The following is a 26,565-nucleotide window of genomic DNA, read 5'->3' as shown; positions in this document are numbered from 1 at the left end:
TTTTATAATATAGTCAAGACTACAGTTTAATAAGACATTTTTTAATTAAAAAGAGATGTATGATTATAATTTACTTTAAAAACATGTTAATATCTGTATTTCAGTATTCTTGACCAGCAGCAGAAACAGGCTATTCCATTTCAAGGTGGGGTTGTCCTCAATGATTTTGATGGTAGATTATTTATTGCCTCCCCTAGGGCAATTTACTCCATGGTACCAGTTGCCTGGGAAAAACAGGTACAATTTCAAATCTTTGATTATATTTGCCATTGATAAAAAAAAACAAAAAAACATTGATTGGTATTTTGAATTTTCTTTATTTTTTACCATAGCTGATACGGTACCCTGCGTGATTTATTTTGATGTTTAGCCCTTAACCTGTTGAATTTGTATTATGGATTTGCCCTGCTTTGAATTTGGAACATTCTATTCAAAGTTTTAGGGATTTCAATATCAAAATACCAAGAGTGAGCTACCAACATTATAGATAGTAGGCTGGCCTGGCTTTATACTGATGACAAAGGCTAAGCAGGTGTGGTTGCAGCAGGGCAATGGTTAAAGAAAAAAAATGATAGATGTCTGCCCAAATATAAATACAGATTTATCTTAATATTTTACACTGACTTAAAAGTGGCCATTTTTAGCCAGATAGTCCTAAAATGATATCATGTTCATGTTTTGTGTAATGTATAACATTACAGTCAAACTTGTATTAAGCAACCGCGCAAGGGAAACACCCAAACTGGTCGCTTAATGAAACGGTCTCTTAAGACAAAGCATAAAAGTCAAAATTTACAAATGACATCTTTCTTTTGCGGTGGGAATGTTTTTCAACTTCATTTATATAAATGTTTAATGATTAGAACGCTCGGATAATCTAAATGGATGCTAATGTAAAAAAATAACTTTCTGATATTTATTGACAAATCAGTTTTGATCCATTATGTACATGTTTGACATTTTTCCAGACTTTTTAAACTTCTCCGTTGTATTTCCTTGTCTCCAACACAAACACCCTGATAAGTGAAGCTTTTTTCTGTTGTGCATTTTTCATTTGAAATAAACAAACTACATCTGATTGTAACGATTAATTTAATTGTTGATCAAGTTCAAGGTCAATTCAATGCAGTTTAAATATCAACAGCTAAGCGTATACACCATCTGAGAAGGGGTGGAGCGTTGCATTGTTTTATCGGTATTATTGGATAATAAACGTTATGCGTATACTTACCTTTATTTGCACACAATAAAACAGTTTGGCAAATAGAGTTTTTCACACATTTATATATTGTGTTTTGATTGTTGACACTTGTGACATTACGAGGCGACTTTCTCTAAAAACACAATTACTTGACAGGTAAAAGTGGTTGTTTAATGAAAAGATTGATCTCTATTAGCTGACTAATTAGTGGTCGCTGGTCTTGTTGAGCAAAAGTCGCTTAATGCATTAAAGATATAGAGAGAAAATGAACAGGGGGAATTGAAAGTAGCCGCATAAGTCAAAAGTCGCTTAATACATGTGGTCGCATGGGCAAGTTAGACTGTACTTGTGTCTGTCTAAAATGTTTGATAAAACATTAAAAATCTAATAAGTTGAAAGGAATACTAGTACAAGTTTAGTTCATTAACTTTAACCCTCTGTTTTTCTGAACACGTTGTAATAATATTGGACATTTCAGGTTCAAGGTCTGCTGGCAGACAAGAGAACACAGGAAGCTCTCGACTTAGCAAGGAACGCCAACCATGCTGGACTTACCAAAGATAAATTCTTAAAGGTAAATTGAATATTTCATTATATAAAATGATTTGATAATTGTTTAACTTATAAAATATTGTATGTAGTTATGTATGGTCCTGGTGATATGCTAACAGTTAAACTGCTGAATTTCGAATCTTGTCCACCTTTCATTTTTGGAACTGTCCATTATAAATTTTTGGGGATAACAAGATTAAAATTTGACATTGATCAGTCAACAGTATAGAGCCTTATGGTAAATGCTAAACATTCTTAGACTCAGTTCCAGCTAAGTTGAGAGATCAACAAATACTTTAAATGATTGATTCAAGTCTCTTTTTTATCAATTCTCAATGCTCATGAGTCATTTTATGACGAATATTTATTACAATAAAGTATTACTAATTTAACGATGTTGACAATGATAATATTTGTTTTCTCCTCGTCTTTTTCAATTATCTTGACATTTTGATCAGTTTTTCAAAGAATTCAGTGAAAGAATACTTGCCTTGTTGTCATACAATCTAAGCTAGGGATTGCAGGTTCAAGCCTTTCTTGGGTCATGACCATGTTTCCAAATAGAATTATACTTTTACATTACAAGTTATTCTAGATATTTTTGACGGATGAGTAGCTCATATAAGCTTTCCATCACAATCTAGCTCAAATCTATAGATATATGTTTGAACTAGGAGATTGCCACAGAATTTGTACAGTACATGTATTTCTGTCTGACATAATTTCATGTTGTTTATTTTAGATATTCCGTAGAATACAACAACAGGCTGCTTTTATAGAATTTTCACAGAAAAACTTTGATGAAGCTCAAGATTTATTTAAAGGTGGTCAAGTGGATATTAGAGAAGTTAGTAGTAAAATATTTACTGATATTATAAATACAATTATAAGCAAATAAATAAGGACTCTAATTAAAGTATTTACCGATAACATTAATACAATTATAAGCAAATAAATAAGGACTTTTATTAAAATATTTACTGATTACATAATACAGTTATAAGCAAATAAATAAAGACTTTTATTTAAATATTTACTGATAACAAAAAACAATTATAAGTAAATAAATGAGGATTTTATTAAAATATTTGCTGATCATATTAATGCAGTTATAAGCAAATGAATTAGGACTTTTATTAAAATATTTACTGATAAGGTTAATACAATTATAAGCAAATAAATGATGACTTTGAGGAACACATATGTATTTATTTATGGAAAGATATGTGCCTCCAATATTGTTTGGATATAAAGTTGAATCTGCATCACATAAAGTTTGGAGGTTGTTTAATTAATAGAAGGACATTATTTTATATATATTTTTTTTTCTTCAAGATATAGAATTTTATATGGATGTAAAGGAAAAAGCTTGATTACAAGATTACTTTCTTTTAACAATCAATTAATTAAAACCAGTAAACAGTACCTTTTAAGAATACTCTTTCCATATACTGTTTATAATGGTGGATGTTATACAATACATGTACGTGGGTTGTCCCAATATTCTGTGACAATATTGTTTAAAAGCTAAATAAAACAGTTACGAATTTGATATTTTAATATGTTATAAACCAATATAATTAAAACATTTTCCCAAATTTACATAGAAAAATATCAACAAACAACAAAAATATGTCATAAACACCATGGCAACTAACTGAATCGCGGCGCACGTCAAACGTCAAAGACGGCGTTTAATCTATATAAGGCGCCTTTCTCAAATACTCTCAATGGCTTTAAACGCAATAATGGTGCAGCTTCACCCATAAATCGTCAATTACAGACCCAAATCATGATGTTGTAAATGTCTGTTGAATGTTTGGATGGCATACATTAATTTTTCCTATACGCAAACTTCCGGTCTCGTTGCACCTGTTTTTTGCTGTATGAAATAGGCGACGAAGATCGGTCTTCCTATCCGTGTTTTCCTTATTTTCGCTTTTTGTAACGCGAAACTCTGGTTCCGTTCATGCCTTTTGTACACAAATGCTCAGGATATGTTGCTAAACTGTTCTATTTGGTATATTTGTTGAAAATCGTAACATGTGTCATCTCGAAATAGTCATAAAACATGAGTGACCTGTTCACTGCGCCGCAAATTCTTCGAACGTCGCCATTTTAACTTTCCTATTTTACATGAGATATTTTCATTTATTCGTATCTTTTTCGTTTCTTAAGTTATTTAAATAAAATTTTCTGAGATGATGTAAACATATTAGCAGAGGAAGTCAACATGACATTGTGCAGACACATCATCAAATAATTGAAATATACAAAATTAATTTTAGCCTATTCATAACAAAATGCAAATTATTTGACGTGCGCCGGTAACTCAAACCAATTTTGTTAATACTGAAAATTTCTAAGTAACTAGAGTAAATTTTTTGTAAATGATCTGTTGTAATGTTAAATAATAAACTTAACGTTTATATGTGTGAACTATTTTCTATTGGCGTTAAAAATGAATCGTCTATAAAATTTGTCACGGACTTTTGGGACAACCCTCGTATATGAAATACTATGTGGTAATCAATATAAAATTATTTTTCTTTTTTTCCAGTTGATAAGTTTATACCCACGTCTGATGCCATCCAGTAGTAATTACCAGCGAAGTATGCCAGCTCTGCACGAGATAGCAGATATTAATCAGTTAGCACGTGGTGATCAGAATGTGATATCACAGTATAAAACCTTCCTTATAACATACTTAGAGGATATTAGAGGCACCAAAGACAGTCATGGTCTCAAACAGGTAATACAGACAAAGATCCCCTAACCAAAAATCCCTTTGGCTTGTCACATGAAATATGACTAAAAGTTCCTTGCTAGAAAACATTAGTCCTATGAACCTGATCTGATTTTTTATATATATGTGTGTGTGGTCTTTATTTGGATGGTGTCTTCACTTAAACTGAATAACGTTTTTAAAATGTATTTTATATTGAGAACAGTTATTTGCATTCTGAAAAATGGTAACTAATGTGTAGTAAGTTATTTTCATCAAAATTTCGACCATGTATATTTAGAATATGCATTTAAATAATACTTCTACTTTATTTTTTGCAGTCTGTTTCACTTGATTGTTGCCAAAACCATAAATCTGGTAAAAAAGTAGATTTTATTATAATTCATCAAAAAAATTCAAATTTATTCAAAAGTCTCATTTTTAAGACATTAATTATAGGGCCAAAAGTATGTACCACAGATCAAGGTCATATGTAAAAAGAACATAGGTTAATTTGAAACTTTTTACCGGATTGTTGACTTGATTTTATTTTTCTAGGAAATAGATGTGGCATTATTAAAACTGTATGCAGAGAGAAATTCAGCAGAGTTATTGCCCCTGGTAGAGGAGGATTCTGGTTGTGATTTAAAGGACTGTGTTGAATGGTTGGAAAAATACCAGAGACATCATGCTCTCGGCTTGTTGTACAAGTATCACGGGGATAATGATAAGGCATTGAATATATGGACTAGGTAAGAATAATGATGTTGTATTTATGGGGTATTTCATTAAAATAACAGATATCAAATAACCATTGTAATCAGTCATATAAGTAAGTTATTCATTATTTTATTTTAGTGTGTCTGTGGCTTAGTGGTTATGGTTTCTGCCTTGAAATCATAAAGCCCCTTACATCTGTTAGTTCAAATCCCATTAGGGATTTTTCATGCAAGGAATTTATCTAGCTAGCTTAATTAAAGCTGGTGGTCTTCTTCGCCAATAAAGCTGGAATATTCAAAAATATTCATAACAGTGTGTTGGTGTAAATAAAATCAAACAAAATAAATTATTTTTAATGTCAAGTCTGTTTTAGAAATATGTTTGTCTATGGCATTAGGGATGTTGACATTCCATTGTCACCAGCTTAGAACAAAGTCATTATGTACATGACTGTTCTGCTGGCTCCTTGTTTTTAGCAATTATTTTATGAAATTATCTAAATTAGCAATTGAAAGTTCCTCACTAAACTTAACTTGTTTTTTTTTAAGAAGTTGCAGATGAAAGAAGTGTTGTTGAAAATTGTTGGATAAATACAGTTATTAAAATATTTAATTGTTATAGTAATGAAGAATCAGAAGAAGCCATTTTACATTTGCTTAAAAATGTTAGAAAAGTGTTTAAAGTTTTAGAATATCAATGTTAAATAACAATGTGTTTTTAACTGTATTTATAAATGGTAAAAATCTTGTTTTAAATATTCCAGACTGGTCAATGGAGACATACAAGATGAATTATTTCCTGGGTTCGAGTTTGTTGTAAATTTTCTCTCAAGGTATCATTTTTCGTTTTTTATTTTCTATGAAACTGATATAAGTGTTTCTGAATGCATTATATTGTTGTAATGGTGTAATATATACCAACATGATGGTATGATATTTATATATAATTGATCTCAGAACTGACAATGATTGGCATATGCTGCCAGTGCAGAGCTAGGCAAGTCTGCTGGCCCATGAACTCTGACCTGACTCTATACCTTCAGCTCTGGTTCAATCCTTTTTCTGTGATGACTTCAGACATTAAGTCTAACAGTCATTTGTTACTCACCCCTGAATCTGAAATCATGTCTTGTCACTTGTGGAGTAATTGTTATATACTGGTTAATTGTCAAGAAAAGCTGGTTAGTTAGACCAACCTCTGGGATGTGACCAAAAATGAGTTAAAAGTCTATTTTAAATCCAGACAGACAAACAAACAAACTGTACTAATATATTTCAATATTGATTAACATATAAGCTTAAGTAAAACAGAAAAGTGATTTTTTTTTCTGTATTATATTTATAGTTTAAGTGACCATGATTTAGTTTGGAAGTACATTGACTGGGCATTAGAAAGGGACCAAGAATCCAGTATAAAGGTATTGTACTCATGTTTTACTGTTTTATTGGTTGGTAATAAAATTTCCGATATTGATATGTAATGTGTGCATTATATTATATATTGAAATTTTTAGTAAAATGATAATAATGTTAAGATTTTCATATATATCAGATACATATATTCAGAGTTGTTTTACTTTATATGTGTATTTTAAGTCCAAAGAAGTGAGAATCATGATTTGTGTATTGTTCTATACTGTCATTCCAATAAAATGACTTTGCCCCTTCGTCCATACAGAATTAATTTCAGTTTGATTGTGTAGGAAACTATAAGCTTAAAATCTATTCCTGGAACTAACCAGTACTGAGAAAAGAGTATAAAGTTTCTTGCTCTAGGAAAAAGTGGCCTTGTCCCTGATGGGGCTTGAACCCAAATGGCTAGTGATTCTAAGATAACTAGTCGAATATGTTAACCTGCACCTTTTTAGCTCATCTGTCACAAGGTGACATGGTGAGCTTTTGTGATCGCTTTTCGCCCAGCATCCGTCCGTCCGTCTGTAAACTTTTACTTTAAAGGACATCTCCTCATAAAGCACTAGGCCAATTTCATCCAAACTTCACAGGAATGTTCCTTTGGTAGTCAACTTTAAAAATTGTTCAAAGAATTTAATTCCAAGCAGAACTCTGGTTGCCATGGCAACCGAAAGAAAAAACTTAAAATATCTTCTTTTAGAAAACCGCAAGAGCTAGAGCTAAAATATTTGGCATGAAACATCACCTAGTCAGTGTCTACCAAGTTTGTTCAAATAAATGCCCTGGGGTCAAAATTGGCCCCGCCCCGGGGGGGTCATTGATTTTCCTTATTTGTATATAGTAAAAACTTAAAATATCTTCTTTTAGAAAACCGTAAGAGCTAGAGCTTAAATATTTGGCATGAAACATCAACTAGTCAGTGTCTACCAAGTTTGTTCAAATAAATGCCCTGGGGTCAAAATTGGCCAAAGAGTTAAAGCTTAGATATTTATCATGAAACATCTTCTAATGGCTGTCTACCAAGTTTGTTCAAATAAAAGTCCCTGGTTTAAAATTGGCATTGGCCCAGGGGCCTATATACAGGTGAGCAATTTCAGGGCCATCATGGCCCTCTTGTTCTAAACTGTCATGCCAAAATGCTGAGCCTGCCCTTAACAAGATTTATTGAAGTTGGATTATTCTCTATATTTCAGATATTGACAGAACGGCCAGCCCAGGAACCTCCCTCTGAGAGATTACGACCCGAGTCTGTGATAGATTATTTACATAGATATCCAAAAGCTGTTGTAACATACCTGGAGTATCTAGTATTTCAGAGAAAATTAGAGGTACTTAATAATTTTTGTGTTTTTTTTTAACTTTTCTCCTTACTCTATGAGTAAAATTAAAGATGATTTAAAATTGTTTTTAAACTTAGTTTAAAGGCACAGATATCACAGAAATTAATACATATGTTCTTCTGAAAAAAAAGGCAAGCATGCTAGATGCTTATTTCCTGGATAGAATAGAGCTTGAAATGAAATGATTTTGTCGTAGAGGTAGCAAATGTTAACAAAGTGGTATATTGCCTTTCATATTTAATCACTTTAATTATACTAAAAGCCAAAATGCTATAGAAGCTAAAGGTGACTTAGTTTTATAGCAGATGATTACTCTTCTTGAAACCAAAAAAGGACATCAAAAATAAAAAAAACTTTTGGAAAAAAAAGAGATTACAGGGCTTGTACAGTTTTAAAAAGTGCTTAAATTTGAGTCCCTTTCTTAAAAAGTGCTGAAAAATGAAAAAAAATTCTTTAAAGTCCTTGAATTTGATGAGTCTCTTGAAATGTGCTTAAAAATATGCTTGAGAATTGAATGACATGGTATTGGTAAAAATCAACATTTAACAAAACCAATCAAATTTAGTACCAAAATAAATAAAATGTTTGCTAAACAGTTACAGTATAGGGACGAATTGCAGTTGCTTCGAACTTGTGTTGTTCTTTTGTAGAAACACTAAAATGGTGACCGGAAAATACTACACATTTATATAATGAGGGTATACTGTATACATTACCATAATGAACAAGGATAATAATTACGATTGTTAGTCATATAATGGGGCGTCCATGGCCCAGTGGTTAAGGTCATTGACTTCAAACCACTTGCCCCTCATCGCTGTGGGTTTGAATCCCAACAGGGACTTTGGATCCTTTCATGTGAGGAAGCTATCCAGCTAGCTTATGGAACGTCAGTGGTTCTACTCAGGTGCCCCACGGGCCTGAAATAATGTACAGAAGGGCACCTGAGGTCTTCCTCCATCAGTAAAGTTGGAACGTCACCATATGACCTATATTGTGTTTGGTGTGACGTAAAACCCAATCAAACTAACTAGTCATATAACTGATATTTGTTACACTATGTATGTATGTAATGAGAGTAGATAAACAATGATAATGATTAAATCTGCTGGTCATACTCGAATATTTTACTATACATGAAAACATATATCAAAATATCACATAATGTACAATGTATGTTATTTAGCAGTCAAGAATAAAGTTTTCAATGTTTTATGACTTCTTTTTTTTAAGTTACTTTATCATTGGTTTAATACAAATGATATATGTGCAACAAATTGTGAAAAATGGGAAATTGTGCTTAAAAAGTGCTTGAAAGAGCAAGGTTCACTAAGCACCAAAAATGGCCCCATCTTAGATATTGATAAAAACCTAAAGGTGTTTAGTACAATGTGTTACATTTTCAAAATAGACATTTATTAGGCATTTCTGGTTACTATGACGACATAATGACGTCATAATTAGAGCACCTGTTTGATTCAATTAAATCACAAATTTGACGACAATTTTCATACAAGACTAATAAATTTGTGTGTTTGACTGAATTAAACTCATAAAGATAGCAATATATTTCTTATATATTGTAAACAAAATTATAGTTTAGTTAAAATTAGACTATTGTGTCACAAAACTAATATAAAAGATAAATGGAGCTCATTTCGGATATTCCAAATTCGGATATTTAGAAATAAAAATGTGCATGCATATTATTTTTCGCCTAACTTAATGTATTTATTTTTACTTTAATTTATAAATACTGAAAGTTTGTTCATTTTTTAATAATAAATGTCTAATTTGCTTGTTATATTCATCTACTTCTTATATTACGCTTAAAATAAGGGTGTATAGAATTAATCGCAATTTTAACGGCCTTTTTAGTCAGTCTTTAGACAAGGACGTTGAACATAATAATAATTATAATAATAATAATAATAATAATAATAATAATGATAATTTATATTATTATTATTATTATTACTATTATTATATTATAATAACACAAAACAGATAGGTATTTCTGTCTAACCTAACTAAACTTATACTGAGTAACTATATACATGTAAGCAAATAGTATGTAAATACTAGGAGTTGTTGACTTATTCCAATGTATAGTGTAAATGTCTGCCTAAATTAAGTAAATTTATAGATATAAAAGTACGTTAGAATTTTTTTGTGAAGTAAAAATAATGTTTGACTGTATGCTCTTTTGGAGTATACGTAATATTTGATACTGAACTGCAAATTCAATACTATTTTCTTTTATGAATTATGATACAGCCAAATCCAGAAAACGATTTGTGTTATTTATAATTATGGAAATCAGACTTTTATTACAATTGTAATGTAATGATCCATGACGATATGAGAACTCAGAAAAAACAAGAGCTGTCACAGAACGTGACAAAACCCCCCGAAGGATTCTAGTTCTTAACCAACTATTACATGTTAAGTGTGGTGGTAAAAATTGACAAAGTTTGAACCCCAGCAGTGAACTATAAGAAACCTAGGCCTTGTTCACAACACATTATCCATCAATGGTGACTTTATATTTTTAAATAAAAATTGAAACTTTCATGTATATGGAAGTTACAGAGCGGACACAACAACCACCATTTATATGTATAACATAAATATTGAAAAAGTTTCAACCCCAGCAGTGACCTTAAACTAAGGCGTAGGAACACGGGTCTTAAGGGCAACACATCATACATTTATGATAATTTCATATGTGAAATAAAAAATATAATCCTTTCATGCATATTATTTTCAGAGCAGACACGACCCATCTCTGCCTATATGTATATAAATATCAAAATTAACAAAGTTTGAACCCCCACAATTACCTGGACCTAAGTCATAGAAACCAGAGTCTTGTTCGCGACACACCATACATCTATGGTTATTTCATATATAAAAGAAAAATTAAAATCCTTTCATGCATACTGAATCAGAGCAGACATGACCACCACTGTCTATATGTATAAAGCCTGAATGACTGACGGAATGACAGACTGACAGACGGACGGTTCGATTTAAATATGCCATCCTTCGAGGGCATAAAACATTTAATATTTACATGTATTCATAATTTATGTGACATAAAACAACTCTAAGAAAGATTTGGTTTATATCATTCCAATATGCCCTTACATCTACATAATGAGTGTAAATTAAACACTTAACATAAGAAAGCCTACAATCAAAAATTTAATTTAGCATTGTCTCTATTATTGTTACTTTTAACGATTCTCTTTCACACTGTATTGAATGGCTATCAATTTCAAAATACAGCTACATGATCAGCAAGATTATCAGCCCATTTTTTCACTCCTGACTGAGTCTCACAACTCCTCATGGTGTCCATATGCGAGGTACCATGTAATGGTGGAGACATCGGAACACATTCAAACTACGTGTGCACCAGCCATAAGAAAGGCAGTAATACACATCAATGCTGTCATTCGTGTAGATAATCCAATTCATGTAGTTATGGCTGCTTACATGTATGCTCTGCAATTTCGTGCACAAAATAAAAGGATCCTTTTGAATTGTGAAAAAGGAAATGTCAAGACTTTCTGTCTATTTATTCTTGGAAACAGCTAGAGCTTAATACCATGCTTTTTTCTCATCCTGGGAAAGTGTACTGAACACATTTCGTCCGTTGACTCCTAACATATTTCCTGCTTTGGCAATTTCTTGTGAATATTTGTTAATGAGAATAATACTAAATTATTAAGATTTAAAACTTCTTGTTGAATTTTTAAGCAATTAAATGTCTAACAAATCTTTAATACCTTAAGAACTATGAAATTGCACTGACTTAAAATGCTAAAAATCTGAAGGAATAAATACATTAATGAAATAACATATTATTTACTGAAAAAGCACTATCTATTTTATTAATTATTAAAACGAAAAAAAGAAAAAGAAAAAAAAAGAGTTCATGATCTAGGTTTTGAACTCAATTCTCCTGGGTGAGAGGCTCCCATGCTACCACTGAGCTAGTGCCACATTACCAGATGTTATGACATCATTTAACAAGTAGTTTTACATATACATCAATGCAGACGATGTGGAATTATAAAGTTTAAAGATCCTGTTACACATTTTTTTCATGGTTTTATTTCATAAATATGATGCTCAAATTAAGATTTGTCAATCTTGTAAGTTCAAATAAGCATTATTTATAAAGATATTACCCAATTTAACATTTTGCGTAAATAAAGGGAGGTAATTAGAAATTTATTTTCTATAAATTCCAATTCAAATTTTCCAATAAGAAATGAATGCATGTAACTTATTGATTAAATATAATGTGCACAAATATTTGCAGTACACATTTTACATATTCTTGGATGTTTGAAAATTGTTTTATTTGCATAATTATATACATATATAATATTTTGCAAGTGTGTGATACATACAGTAACAATATCAATCACAAAACATACAGGATCTTTAAATACTCTACATACAGTACTGTATCTTTAAATTGTTTTGAGACTTGCATTAATTTAATTTCACAAAGTAAATTGAATTCTTCTTATCTACCTTTTAAAAACCTCTAAATCACTGTGTTTAAACGACCACAGTTGTTTTTGTTGTTGTTGTTTTTTTGTGAGGGCGAAAGAACCGGACCCAGATCAAGTATTCAGCAATAAAATAGCTTGAACAGCATAACTTCTTTCAATGAATCAATAAAATTACATAACAACACCTTGCTAATTCTAAGAATGAAATATTTAAGGCATAAGTAGAATTTCAGCATTTATTTATAAGCGTTTACATATAATTCTTTTAACCTGCCAGAGTTTTGTTTACAACCGTTACAGTGGAAACCGTCGAACTCGTACCAAAACATAATCGTACTTATTTTAGTGAAAGTGCCTTTAATTTTCTAGAAATGATTTTCCTGCAAATATTTATTAAAATATATGTTATGAATCATATTTCAACAACTTAGAATAAAAATTAATAATGTTGAGTTCAATATACATGCTCCTTGATTTGCATTTACTGAAATTAATGCCAGAAAATGACGTTTAGATATTAGATAAAAATCTTATTTTGGAATAGAGCACAGGCAAGCCCCAACTTTATATTGATATAGTTGAAGCCTTTGATACATTACAACACAATGGTGTAATGATTTTGTTGGGGCTGGACTGTGCTGATACTTTAATTTTCGTTTAAAACACCAAAAATACGTGAATTTTCCTAATTTTGCTGGAAATAGGGGTATTTCCATGGAACATAAATCATACTAAATGTAAACATATGTCTATAAATTCATATTTTTTTAACAGTTTAAGGATTGAACTTATAAATAAAACCTAAAAACAAGAACTTTTCATCAAATTATTTTTTGCCAAAATCTTGGGCAAAAATCCATGGTTAGTGAACCTAGCTCTTTGGCATTGGATGTCTCTAGAAACCCTGTTTTACCAGGCTTAATGGGCGTATAATTGAAGTTTTACATATCAGTAGTAATCAGGGCTGTGTGGTTATGAATTCTGACTCTAGATCAAAGTTCAAAATTTACCATAGATTTTAATACTTACAGAAGTTCATACAGAAAACAGTGTTGATACCAAACATCAGTTATTGTTGAAATAGTGTCACAGCTTGTACTATATTTAACATATTTATATATTTTCAGAAAGAGAAATACCATACACATTTAGCAGTGTTATATTTAGACAATGTATTACAACTGATGAAAAATAACAGTGTGAAGAAAGAACAAATTGATATAGCAAGGTATATAAATATATCAGATAAGTTAAAAATCTAAGGCCAATAAGCATAGCCAAAAGTATGCTATAGCTGTGGTGGTAAAGTGGTAAGCATACCGGACTGGCAATCATGAGATCTGTTGTTGGAATCTTTGCTTCCCTAGATGATTTTTTGTGTGATCTTCTTCGTATCATAATGACTTGTAATTCTTGCTATTGATCCATTAAGCAAGAAACACAAGTTCACGAACATTGCAACAGGGGTAAGATTTTCTTCAGATATCCTCATGATCTTCTACATGTAAGGCTGTGACTATATATGCATTGAGTCTTCATAAAATTGCTCAAAGTCACTAATGGATGATGTCCGTTACAAAAGCTTGGTTATTTAATGACTATCATAAGCTGATGTGTCTTGTAAAAGACAGTGTTTATAATTGTGATAAATAATAAAGATACATTTTACCTGTTCTTGTGATTGTAATAATTTATATGAAAATGTATAATTACATGTACATAATTCCTGACCTTTATATATTACAGATCCAAATTACGGCACATGTTGCAAATGTCTAGTTTATATAGAGTGCAGTTAATACTTGGTAAAGCCAAGGAACAGGACATGCATGCTGAATGTGCAATTTTATATGGCAAGGTTTGTATATATACTGAAATAATATTTATATGTACAGTACAAAATACTTCATACATATTCTATATGTATACAATATCTATTTCTTTGCACATGTATTCTTTAATGGGATATTTGTTGACTGCTCTGTCATCACTATTAACTTGTTAATGTATACAGACTTTGGATTTGCTATATCTATTTCTGTATAGAGCGCCTGTTTTACTGAGTGAGTTGTTCATCATAAATTTGGGTATGGAAAATACTTCTAACACCATACATGTTTCCTCTCCACTGCTGATTAGTATGGAGAAGTTGATAGTTACTTGTGGAAAATCATATGACCATTGTTCAGAATCTAGATTCTAAATATCCCATTGATATATGACTGAATACCTCAATGGAAGATTTTGGTCTACAAGCAATATTCTACTTTATGTCTGTACAATTAAATCGTGTGAAGTAACCCATGCATACTCATTATTTATACACTTTATTAGCATGATGAATGTAGTTCATTGAAATCAGTACCCACGGGTTCCGTTGATGAATCAAGATAAGAAATGATTAATTAATGATTAATTGAGTTCTGATACTTAAAGTTTTTTTTATTGTCAATAAAATATTTCCAATAATTTTTTTCTTACCTGAATGTTTGCCTTAAGGTTTACTGTTTGTGGTTTTTATTTTGAGTTGGTTTCTAAGCACAGGTTTAACACTGTAAATATTTTGTTATTCTAGTTAGAAGACCATGAAAAAGCATTGAAAATATTAGTTCACAAATTACGAGATTACGGTGCTGCTGAAAATTACTGTCTAGTCAACTCTGAGGGGCGGGACACAGCATACAGGAAACGCCTCTTCCATATTCTACTTAGTGTGTACTTAGATCCTGCTAATGAGTAAGTTAATTTTCTTATTACTCTCTTCAATGCTTCCAGATTTAATTAGGAAATCATTTGTTGTTTTTTTTTCTCATCTTGTAAATCAGACTGTCAGTTCATAATTGTGATACAGGTTTATTCATTGCCAAACAAAGCAAAGATACTTCCTGATTTAATTTACATTATCTTGTATTATATCATAGTCTTTAAAGTAAAAAAAATGGGGTTGTGGGGTTAGTACTTTTTTTTGGGGTTAACTCAAACCCTGGCGGGCAGCTTCAGTTTTCCTTCCGTGAAATCCAGGAAAGACAAACAGGTCTGCAGTTCCCCTTTTTATAAATAATTTTTTAAAATTTTTCCTTTTAAAAATTTTAAAAATTGGGGTTTAAACCCATTTTAAAAGATAAAACAAGACTTTTTAAAAATATTTAAACCCAATTTTAAGATTTTGTTAATTAACTTAATTGTTTTTCCCTAATGGAAATTTTTTGTAAAATAAAGGGGGTTTTTAATTTTTTTGGGGCATCCTCCCGATTTTTTAAGGGTTTTTTATTTAAAACCCACTAACCCCCCCACTGCTTAGTTAGAATCCCACCAGGGACATTGTATTCTTTCATGTGACAAAGCTATCCAGCAAGCTTACAGAACATCAATGGTTCTACTCAGGTGTACATTTGTGCCTGAAATTATACATGAAGAGTTACCTAATTTCCTACTGCTGGAAAGTCACCTTTTTTCCTTTTCAGTGATGGTGCAACATAAACCCCTCCCCCCCCCCCCCCCCCCAAAAAAAAAAAAAAAAAATGACAATTCAAGTTATTTTAGTTTAATCATTGAAAGATGTTTAGATGGTTTTTTTTTTTTACCATAACCTTTTTTGCTATAGATCAATACTGAAGCATGTTTCATGAACTTATTACCTTTATAATTACTAACTTGTAGAAAGAAAGATTTGATGGTAGGACCAGCAATAAACCTGTTGAACAGTAATGTTGGAGACTTTGATGTTGCAAAGGAAATGGTAAAGGGTTTTTTAATTTAAATTTTTTTACTACACAAAAATTAACAGGGGAAATTTTTTCCCCAATTTTTTAAATTGTTGAAATCCATTCACATTTAAAAATTTTGCTTTTAAAAATTTTGGTTTAAATAATTTCATTTTAAATTTAAAAAAATTTTCCCTTAAAACCAGGGTTAACACAGTTTTTCCCGTTGGCACATTTTTTGGGGGGCCCCTCGATAAAAATGAAAATCCCTTTTTTTTAAATTTAAAATTTTATTTTGTATTTAAACACATTCAGCCCCCTTTTAAAAATTTTTTTTCCAAGAGAAGGGGAATGGAATTTGGCAAAATATGTGATTTTATTGATTTTTTTAATTTCTATCAAAAAAATTAAATTTTAAAAAAAAACCTTTGGGGAATAGGGTTTTAAATTATGCCCCTTAAAAAAATATCAAGCTCTTAATTTAGTTTTGAAAAATGGTTGCTGGTCGCATCTTTATTGAATATGAAAGATGTTTGGTTATTATTCATCACTATATAATTGTTAATTTGATCAAAGGCACTGATTATCATTGATTATAAACAACATGTGTCTATCTACATCAACAGGTTATTCAAATAATACCGGACAGCTGGTCCATAGCATTATTGTCAGATTTCTTAAAGAAAGCAGTACGGACAAACATGCACACACACCGAATGACACGCGTAGAACGTATGATGTCAAGGGGAGAGAACTTACTTGTCAAGGAAATTAGCATAGAAGGACAACATCAACCAATTGTCATGACTGAAGAGAAGTAAATGAGTTTTGAAAAACTTCTGTATTTTTTCTTTAATGTCATTTGTTTTGAGCTCTTTTAAATCAATTAATTTAATTTTGGTTTCTGGACTGTTGCCATAATTATGAGGAAACATGGTAGTGACCAAGTAGGGCTTGAACCAATGACTTATACTTTTTACTGTAAGGCATCCCGCATTCTAAAAGAATGATTTTTAGTGTTGGGGCTTTTTTGGGGTTAAAAATTTAAATTTAAAAAATGGAAAAATTGTGGTTTTAGCGGGGGTTAACATATTTGAACCTTTTTAAAAATCTTGATTTATTTTTAAGGAAAACCCAACACTTGGGTTACCCGGGAAAAAGGGAAAGAATTAATCATAAGCCTACTGGGCCCCAATAGATTCTACCCCCTTGACTAGTGCAAACAAGTTCCGCCCAAAAAACCCTGGCCGTTTTATAGGTTGCAAAGGTTACAATTAAATCAATAAAATTTTTTTTAATTTTAAACTAAAATGGAAAGATTGGGGTTTTTTAAGATGAAAAAGGGGGAAAATCTATTTTTGATTTTGTGGGGGTTTTATAAAGGGTAAGTTCAACTTAGTTTTATGTACAGGTTGTGTTTCATAGACTCATTTCTTTGTTTGTTTTCAATATCATTATGTTTAACTGTTTTTTTACATTGTTGAATCATTGTAATTTTTTTCTTATTTTCAGACCATGTGCAGTGTGCAATAGACCATTTAATGAACCATCTTTTGTGCGTTATCCTAATGGGATAATTACTCATATACATTGTGCTAAGAATAAACATGTGTGCCCCGTCACTGGAAAACTGTTCTGCACGAAGAAGTCATGACATCGGATACAGTTAAAGTATTAGTTTTAAAGATTGTAGTGAAAAATTCTGTGTCATAGTTTCAGTACATTAAAAATAGTCCTGTGTTATATGATTTCTGTACATTCAATATAAAAAAGCCTTAATCTGTGCGTAGCTGTACTAGAAAAGATCATAAATCATCATGATTAGACTGATTTTCAAACACCAAAAAAGGACCAACAGAAAACCAGTCTCAGAATGAGCAGACATTAACTTTAGAATATACATATACTATGATATGTTTATATATATACTGACTATTTGATAGATGAATGTAAACCATCATAAAATAGTGGTTTTTTTCTTGGTTTTTAGGTTTTTTTGTTGTTTTTTTAAACTCAGCAATGTCATAAGCTGAAAGCAGACGTCATTTTAATAGAGATTCAGAAACTTCATTATTTCAGAGTTGATACTACATGTAGTATGAAAGATTTTTGCTCATAACAAATAGTTTTTTGTTTTTGTTTATTTTTTTCGGTGTTTTATATTTTTCCTGCTTAGAGCAGACGTCATGTTAAGAATGGTTCAGATAAACTTTTATTTTAAAACCAGTTTGCCCACATACATGTATGAAGCAGTATATCTTGTCACAATTCAGTTGTTGTTGTTGCTGTTTTGTAAAATATTACCTGCCGTAAGCAGATATTACTTTAAAAAAAAATAAAATTTCCCAAATATATAGAAAAAACTTTTGGTAATTTTTTTTACTGTTTTTTTATTTTTTAATGAATGGGGGAACCCTAATACATGGTGTTCCTTTTTAATTTAACTTTTTTTCCCAAAATTTTTTAACCCCCGAATTTTTTTCACTGGTTTTGCCCCCCTTTGAATTGGAAAAATCCCTTTTGAAAATTAGCATTTTGGGATTAAAAAATACAAAAATTGAGGTTTTAACAGAAAAAGAGCCCAATCGGGCGCACAGAATAAGGGTGGGTCCGGCTCTAAAAGCTGGTGGGAAAGGCTCATCACTTTTGGCCGAGTAGGTTTTTTGGGGAAAATATTATTTTGGGGGAAAGGATTTAATTTAAAATTTGAATAAAACAGAACAACAAATTTCAAAATCATTTAAAAGATAGTTTAAACAAAATTAAAAAGAAAAAATTTTAAAAAAGATTTTTTTAAGGGGGGCCCCTAAGTCTCCCTTTAAATTTTTTATTTAAAAATCAATACTGTATTCGGTTTAAAAAAGATAAAAACTTTCCCCTTTCTAATAAGGGAGTTAAGTTTTATTTTTTTTTTCTATATTAAATATATTAAATCAACACCAGAATGTTAAAAAATAAAAACAAAGAATTTAAAGTGTGTCCCAAATATAAACTTTTATTTTAAAAACAGAGAGTAAAATATGTAATTGGTAATAAATTGCCAAAAAAATAAAAAAAATATTTTAAACATGGGCAATTAGGTAATTTACCTGTAAAAATAGATTATTTAAAGATGTTATTTGTTTAAACTTTTGGGTTTGGGTGATTTCCCCGACTTTAGAAAAAGGGCAATGATTTTATGGGAAAAAAAGGCCCCTTAAGCAAATTTTATGGGGAAATTTTTACATGGGGTTTTTTCCCTTTTTTTTATAGTGAAGAGGAAAATGGGTTTTTGTCAATAATAGGGGTTTTCAAAAAGTGCAATTATCCTTGTTTAAGAGGTTATTTTATTAATATAATTTGTTTAAATGACTTTCAGTTACCACTAATTGATGAATCATAATTATACATTTTAGTTCAGTCATATTTAATGAATATATATATTGGGAGAGTGTAGGAATTTATGTTAATAATTTCATGAACTTACCAGCACTGGTGTCATATGAATAACATACAGTACTTGTAAGAATTACTGGTTTCCCAAGGGACATACACCACTTGCCCTTCACCACTGTGGGTTCGAATCCCGACAGGGGCTTTGAATTATTTCATGTGAGGAAGCTATCCAGCTAGCTGACGGAACGTCAGTGGTTCTACTCAGGTACCCATTCGTGCCTGAAATAATGCACGATCTTCCTCCACCAGAAAAGGTGGATCGTCGCCATATGACCTTTTCTGTGCCAGTGTGACATAAAACCCAATAAAACAAACAAATAAGGGACATACCGGATAATCAGAACTGCTGTCATAAAATAAGTCACATCTTCGCTGTATCTAAATTTGAAAGTTTTCATATACTGGTAGTATGACTGAAACTATTAAATGAAGAAATTAAGTGCATACCATTGTTTCAGTTTTACAGCCTAAATTATTGATATAAATAAAAATGTGTTTCAGTGTTTCTAAAATTGAATCATATGTTAATTATTCATTATCTGTTCATTGTAATTTCCCCCTATATAACTGAGGACAGAACTCACTTAAAATAGATTAAGAATTCTTTATGATATATTGGCAGCTAGTGTTATTTATCTTCTTTAAGTATCCTAAGCTTTGCTATTGTTTTCCCTTGATCCTATCTTACAAATTTGATACACAATATGTTCTTTTAGCTGTATAAACTGCATATTTTTTATAATCACTGTATTTCTTTAACATCTACTTTTTCCATTTCTGAAGATAATTCTTTTTTTATGCCCTCACAGTCACATCATTGGGATGTGCAACTTTGCCCTAATCAGTCTGTCCTGCTGACCGAGGACCGACAGAAACAGTGAAATGTGGGGATGGGCATTATATTTATATACCTGCCTTTTTGGGTTTTTTTATTTCTGTAAGTGGCTTACTTTCATTATATCACTTCAGATTTGTTTAACATATTAAGAATTTTCTATTTTTGTATAGAGGCTGATCTGATACCTGAACTTAATTAATGTTAAAGGGAGATCAGTACATGATTGTAAACTAATTTCAAGAAAATATTGTTATATAGATGATTCTATTCTTTCTAGAATATCTGTTTAAAGAAAAGTGATTTTTTTACTATTTTCACTATGTCTGTTATTTACAGCTATGATCCATGTAAACATTTCTATAGCAGTTTGTAGAAAATACAAACCAACTTTATTAAAATTTGTATAATCTATACATCTGGTAAAACATGTTCGTGCATAGGATTTCTATGGGTTTTTTAACTTTTTTTACCAGTATGAAGGGTATTTTTAGTAGATGTGTAATCTTTCCTTAGTCTTAAATTTTTTCCCATGTCAAAGAAAGTTTATTTTTAAGGCGCATCATTCATTTTTTTGCTGATCCAAATTGAATCAATGAAATCAAAAAGTCATACTGGTAGATTCTCGCAAAATACTGGTAATCAGTGATTCTCCAATTGTATTCCTGTGGAATGTAATGGATGGAGATAATTTCTGTGAAGCTTCTCAATGTAAACCAGTAAATGTCAGTCTAAAATTTTTAGGGGAGTGGGGATGGCCTTGACCCACATCTTTGACAATTTTTGTAGTAACTATGTATATATATGTATGTACTAGCTGATTTTCGTTCTCTTTATAGCTTCTTCTGATAAGTGATAATATTGTACTTTTATTTAGGAATGTTGAAAACAACAAATATGAAATTTCAAATGTTCACTTAGCCCACATACAATCATATAAGACTTTCACCATGATTTAAGTTCGCTTAAGTCGTGATCATACTTGCGGTCCCTGACTCTTATTCCTGGTCCCTGTATCTAGGGATAAGATTCCTGGTCCATTTTTCTAGGGATTAGACTCCTAAATCTAATTATTACACTCCAAGTCTCTGAATATTGTAAATGTAATGACTACACTCCAATTCCTGAACATAGGGATCACACTTAAAAGTTTCTGCTTGTTGACCATTGGCTAACACATTTTCAGTTTCAATAAGGTCATCTTGGGTCATCTAGGAATCACACTTCTGATCCTTGAATTTAGGCATCTCTCATAGTACCTGAATCCATAATTCCTTGATCTAGCCATCACATTTTCTGAATCTAGTGATCAAACTTCTTGTATCTAATAATTATACTTGGATCCCTGGACTCACAATTTCTGATTTTTTACCAATGGATTATACATTTTCAGTAACATCAAACCTGTTTATATGTATAGTAATACATATATATTATAGGAAAAAACAACAAGTGGCAAATGCTGTTAATGATTTTATTTCATTTTTCTCGTCATATTATTTTCTGTTATCTAGTATATTTGAGTGTGTATGTATATTCTGTTTATGTGATATTATTATGTGATAATAAACCATGAAAAAATTGATCCCATCTTCTTGTTTATACATGTGCACAAATGATTTTTTATGACTGCCTAAAAAGAAGAAACAAAACAAACATTTTTATGATAACCTTTTTCCATGCTATATTTGTGTTACAGATCAGCCTTGCTAAAATTTTAACACTGTTGATGCAGTAGATTTTTGTATCAAAATGCTAGAATTGACCCTTATCATGCAAAATATCTTTTATGAACTTGTTCATCTTTCAATCTGTACAAAATAATTATTTTTTCCAAAAAAAAATCAAAATAAGTACTGACTGAATGAAGTCAACAGTGCATACCACAATCTGTGCTATTTGATCTTGGACTGCGCTTGTAGCATAGGTAGCTGTTAGAAGACTAAAAATAAGCACCCACACAAAGTATAGACTTGTCAAACTAAATTGAAGCACAGGAGGTTAGACTAAAACTTACTACCATGTAACTAAGGCAAGATACTACCTGTTGGATCCAAAATTGATCATCATTTATCACCAGTATAGAGCCAGGACACCATGAACATACTTGTAGGCTGATCAGGCTCTATACTTGCTGACAAACCTAAAATTTTAATCTTAACATTCTTTAAAATGATAATGGTCTGTTCCAAGACATGTCCATTTAAGAAATTTAGCATGAATAGGGTAAAATAGAAAAAAATCACAGCTGGAAAAATCAAAGCTGTGATGATTGTGAAAGAATAAGGGCATCTAATAAGCCGAGCATGTGGATTGGTCATGAAATTGTAAAATAAAATAATGAAAGTAGTATGCTTTTGACCGTGCATGCATTTAAGCAAAATGTATTTTAACAGTACTGCATATTACATGAAACATGTATTTCACGAACAAAGCTGTTTATACATGCATACTTTTAGCTATCATAACCAACTGGTTTATCTATTATATTTAACTTTCACTCATCAATAAGAAAGAGGAAAAAATATTATAAATATTTATATATAAATAGATATAAATATTTGCTTTGTTAAACTGACAGGTTCCCCTGAATGACATGTACATGAATAAAACTTTACCATTCAATTGAGAAGGCCATACATTAATGAATATATTACACAGTTGATATAACACAAGATGTATGCACAGTTAAGTAAGCAATCAAAAGAAATCTGACTGATATATATGTCTGACTGGTAATCAAAAGTGATGATGAATGTTCAGTAAAAAAAAAAAAATATTTAGTTTATATAAACTGAGATTATTCAAAGTACAATGTACTGTTTCTAGTCCTAGTTTCCCGTCCCTGAAACTAAGTAGTGCTCACCAGGTGTCAAATCCCAATCTAAGAAAGACCTAAGTCCATGATCTCTGGATTAAATATAAAGAGAAGCTGACAATTTAACTGTTTACTTCTCCCAATATAAATGTTTAAAATCAATTTCAAGTAGGAGTAGGAATGATGTTTTCATATTTGCAATGATATAAAAACATAATGTCAGCAATAATAAATAAAAAATACCTTACATAAACAGAACAAGAAAAGAAAATTAAGAGATCAAACTAATGAAAGATAAACATTTTGATTCGGTATTTAATGAATTAATTTAATACAGGATATGTAAAATTCAAGTAAAAAGCAATAGCGAAACAAGATTTTGTATAGATTTAGTTTTTTTTAACACAGAGGCATTTTTCCATTTTTATTGGTATAAAGCAATATTTTACCAGTATCTAAATAAGATATGAAAAGATGGCCCAGTATGTCTCAAGCTAAAGGGGCGAAAACAGTGGCCAAGTAGTGTCTACATTTTAACTTGGTTGAATCATGGCGACAATAAGGCATTAGTTAGTCCACAAAACAGACTCAAATTTTAATAATCTTACTTGTGGCTGAGGGGTTGCCTTTCAGAGTTGAGGCATAAGAATTGCAGCCAACTTTTCTCCCTATGTGATCGTATGAAGGGACTAAATTGGTTTGAATTACTGGAGTCTATGCATCTCTTAGCTCCAACAGGTGAGGTGGTTTTGACCCCTGGTGTTGCTTCAAATCTGTAACATCCGAGCTCAGCCAAAATCATCTTTCCTGTTTGGGCGCTATATGACCTCAATTGGATTGGTGCACCGTAAAACCAACCAAACAAACATCTAACTTGTTTCTAAAAGGATGTTTAACTTACTCTATTCTTCATTGTAAAAACCTTGAACAAATTGTCTACAGACCATTCCCCAAAGATATTACATGCTTATGCAACAATAGTTTTATTTTGGCAACCTATATATAATACAATAAACACATTCAAAAATATATTTTGAAATTTAGCAGGTTTTAAAATAACAAAAAATGTTGTAAAACTTTGCATCTTAACAGCTTATAATCAGATTGTAAAGAACAAACCCGGGATATAACCTTTTATGTAAAATACAGATTCAGATTACATGTGCTTTTAAAAGTTACATCATCTTTTCAATGCACAACATAACAACTGCATTAGAGGTAGATTTTTTTTTGTAATTCTATTTACTTTTTTTAAGTATAAATTACTCAAGGTAAACTTCACAAGGAAGTTTTCATTAAATACCATCTTAATTCAACCAAATCGGTCCTGGTTTTTCGACTATCTATACAATAGAGTGATAGAAAGTTTATATTTTAAATGCTTTGATAAAATGTTTTGAAAGATTATTCACTATAACCTTACACTTTATTGTATTTTTATAGCCCGAGTTACAAGTTTTAACAAATGAATCATAAAGTTTCTCATCATACATTTAGAATAATCTGCATGAGAAATGTCCCTCCTATTTAACATTCTGTTTGACAATTTTTATCACATTTGCATTTAAAATTTTTGAGTTGTATATTATTAAAGTAGGAAATTAGGTTATGTGCAGGTAAAATGCATGATAATTTGTGAACACTACACAGCTTTGCATGAAGTCTGAGGTTTATGGGGAAAAATATACATAATCAAACAATTTAAGTGTCTATATGTAGACAGGTAAAGAAAGGACTGTTATCTATTACAGATACTGCAAATGTTAACATTAATTTTTGTTGATTTTCACCATGTTTTGACATGTTTGAGGCTGCCCTAAATTGTCCAAGCTTACTTCTACAACTGGTAGAGCTGGTCAGTTACTTGACTGGTTGACAGCTAGCCCCTTGATAGATTAGTTTAAATATTCCTTCAACTTTGATTATGAAGAAACAGTAAGATTCGAACCTGGGATTCTTGGGTAGAGACACAGACACATTAACCAAAAGACCACAGCTCCTGTCATGGTTGACAAAAGTTCTTTATGATTTTTAAGTTATCATAGGCTCAGCCCCTTAGTTTCTATCAAAGATCAAAGTCCCATAGTGTGGACAAAGAAAAATCCTTGTGAAAAAGCACCTCCATGATTGGTGGGAAAAAGACAACCCCTTTTGTGTCTTACAGTGCTATTTAAGAGAAGTAGGGGGCCATCTAACTGTAAACAGAACAAAAGAGAACAATAGAGTTCATTCTGTAACAATAGAATAAGGGCCTGATGGCCCTCTATTAAACAAAAGAAGATAACAAAAGAAATGGCCCCTTAGTCCATTTAAGTGGAACGTCCATGCACAAAAATACCCTCAAAGGGACAGTTCTTAATGTTACTTTAGATTATAAAGATTTGTCCCTATCAATGTTTTCGATTTAAAGAAATAGAGGATATTTGTTTAGTTCAGTGTAAGATCAGAATATATTTCACCGAGTGAGCACCAAAAGGTATATTTCACGAGTGTTTGATCTTACATTAAACTAAACAAAAATTTTCTTTTTATTGTATGCAAAGAAACGTTTGAAAAGACATTTTTACCTAGTACTAAATGAAAAGGGCGCCAATAATAATACAACATGACGTCATTTACGACGTCACATCGTTAAGTTGGTTTTCAGTACTTTGAACTCTTGTATTTCACTGAAACAAAGTTAAACGGGCTCAAATATTCAAAACCGTGAAATTATCAGTTTTTATTTCACTGATATATTTCTATAAACCAACGAAAAGCATGTAATAAATATAAAATATTTCTTATGCCTGTTTTTTATCGTTGGTTCTTGCATGAAGGTCTTTCTGTTTATATTGAAAGTATGGTATCTATGGTACATGGGTTGTGAGTTTGAGACCCAAGGTCAGCTTAAAGCACATGTTTGAATGACAACAATATATTAAACACCATTTGAGCCATGCCATGACAAAACCAACATAATGGGTTTGCGACCACCATGGATCCAGACCAGCCTGCGCATCCGCTCAGTCAGATAAGGATCCATGCTGTTCACACTTGTTATAGGGTTTGTAAGGGAACAGCATGGATCCTGATCAGACTGTGCGGATGCGCAGGCTGGTCTGGATCCATGCTGGTGGCAAACGCACTATGTTGGTTTTGTCATGACGCTGCTCATTTGTTCCCCAACTCTGCTTCACATGAAGACGAACTGTAGATTTGTACACTTTATAGTTCACTGTCTGCCAGTCATATATCATTGAAATATTATAAAAGAAACAAGTGTTTAAACCATCAAAACAAACAGTGCAT

The 26,565-nt window shown here is 31.2% G+C and overlaps 1 protein-coding gene across 1 annotated transcript in view; it reads left to right on the top strand.

Moving 5' to 3' along the window:
• Window positions 1-18,515, top strand: part of LOC132756112 (transforming growth factor-beta receptor-associated protein 1-like) — a 32,523-nt gene extending 14,008 nt beyond the window's left edge. Inside the window, exons 8-21 of the mRNA XM_060747100.1 lie at window positions 105-237; window positions 1,680-1,775; window positions 2,496-2,600; window positions 4,314-4,505; window positions 5,037-5,230; window positions 5,962-6,030; window positions 6,543-6,615; window positions 7,804-7,938; window positions 13,610-13,710; window positions 14,229-14,340; window positions 15,058-15,218; window positions 16,143-16,216; window positions 16,814-17,003; window positions 17,699-18,515. Of these exons, the coding sequence (XP_060603083.1) occupies window positions 105-237; window positions 1,680-1,775; window positions 2,496-2,600; window positions 4,314-4,505; window positions 5,037-5,230; window positions 5,962-6,030; window positions 6,543-6,615; window positions 7,804-7,938; window positions 13,610-13,710; window positions 14,229-14,340; window positions 15,058-15,218; window positions 16,143-16,216; window positions 16,814-17,003; window positions 17,699-17,840 (1,777 nt within the window). The 3' untranslated portion in view covers window positions 17,841-18,515. The remainder of the gene's footprint in view (window positions 1-104; window positions 238-1,679; window positions 1,776-2,495; window positions 2,601-4,313; window positions 4,506-5,036; window positions 5,231-5,961; window positions 6,031-6,542; window positions 6,616-7,803; window positions 7,939-13,609; window positions 13,711-14,228; window positions 14,341-15,057; window positions 15,219-16,142; window positions 16,217-16,813; window positions 17,004-17,698) is intronic.
• The last annotated feature ends 8,050 nt before the right edge of the window (window positions 18,516-26,565 follow it).

Source organism: Ruditapes philippinarum, unplaced genomic scaffold (genome assembly GCF_026571515.1).
Source record: "Ruditapes philippinarum isolate M1 unplaced genomic scaffold, ASM2657151v2 ctg1974_1_1_1_1, whole genome shotgun sequence".
NCBI classification, from domain to species: Eukaryota; Metazoa; Mollusca; class Bivalvia; order Venerida; family Veneridae; genus Ruditapes; species Ruditapes philippinarum.
Note: the sequence above shows the minus strand (reverse complement) of the source record. Positions and strands in the feature narration are given on the sequence as shown.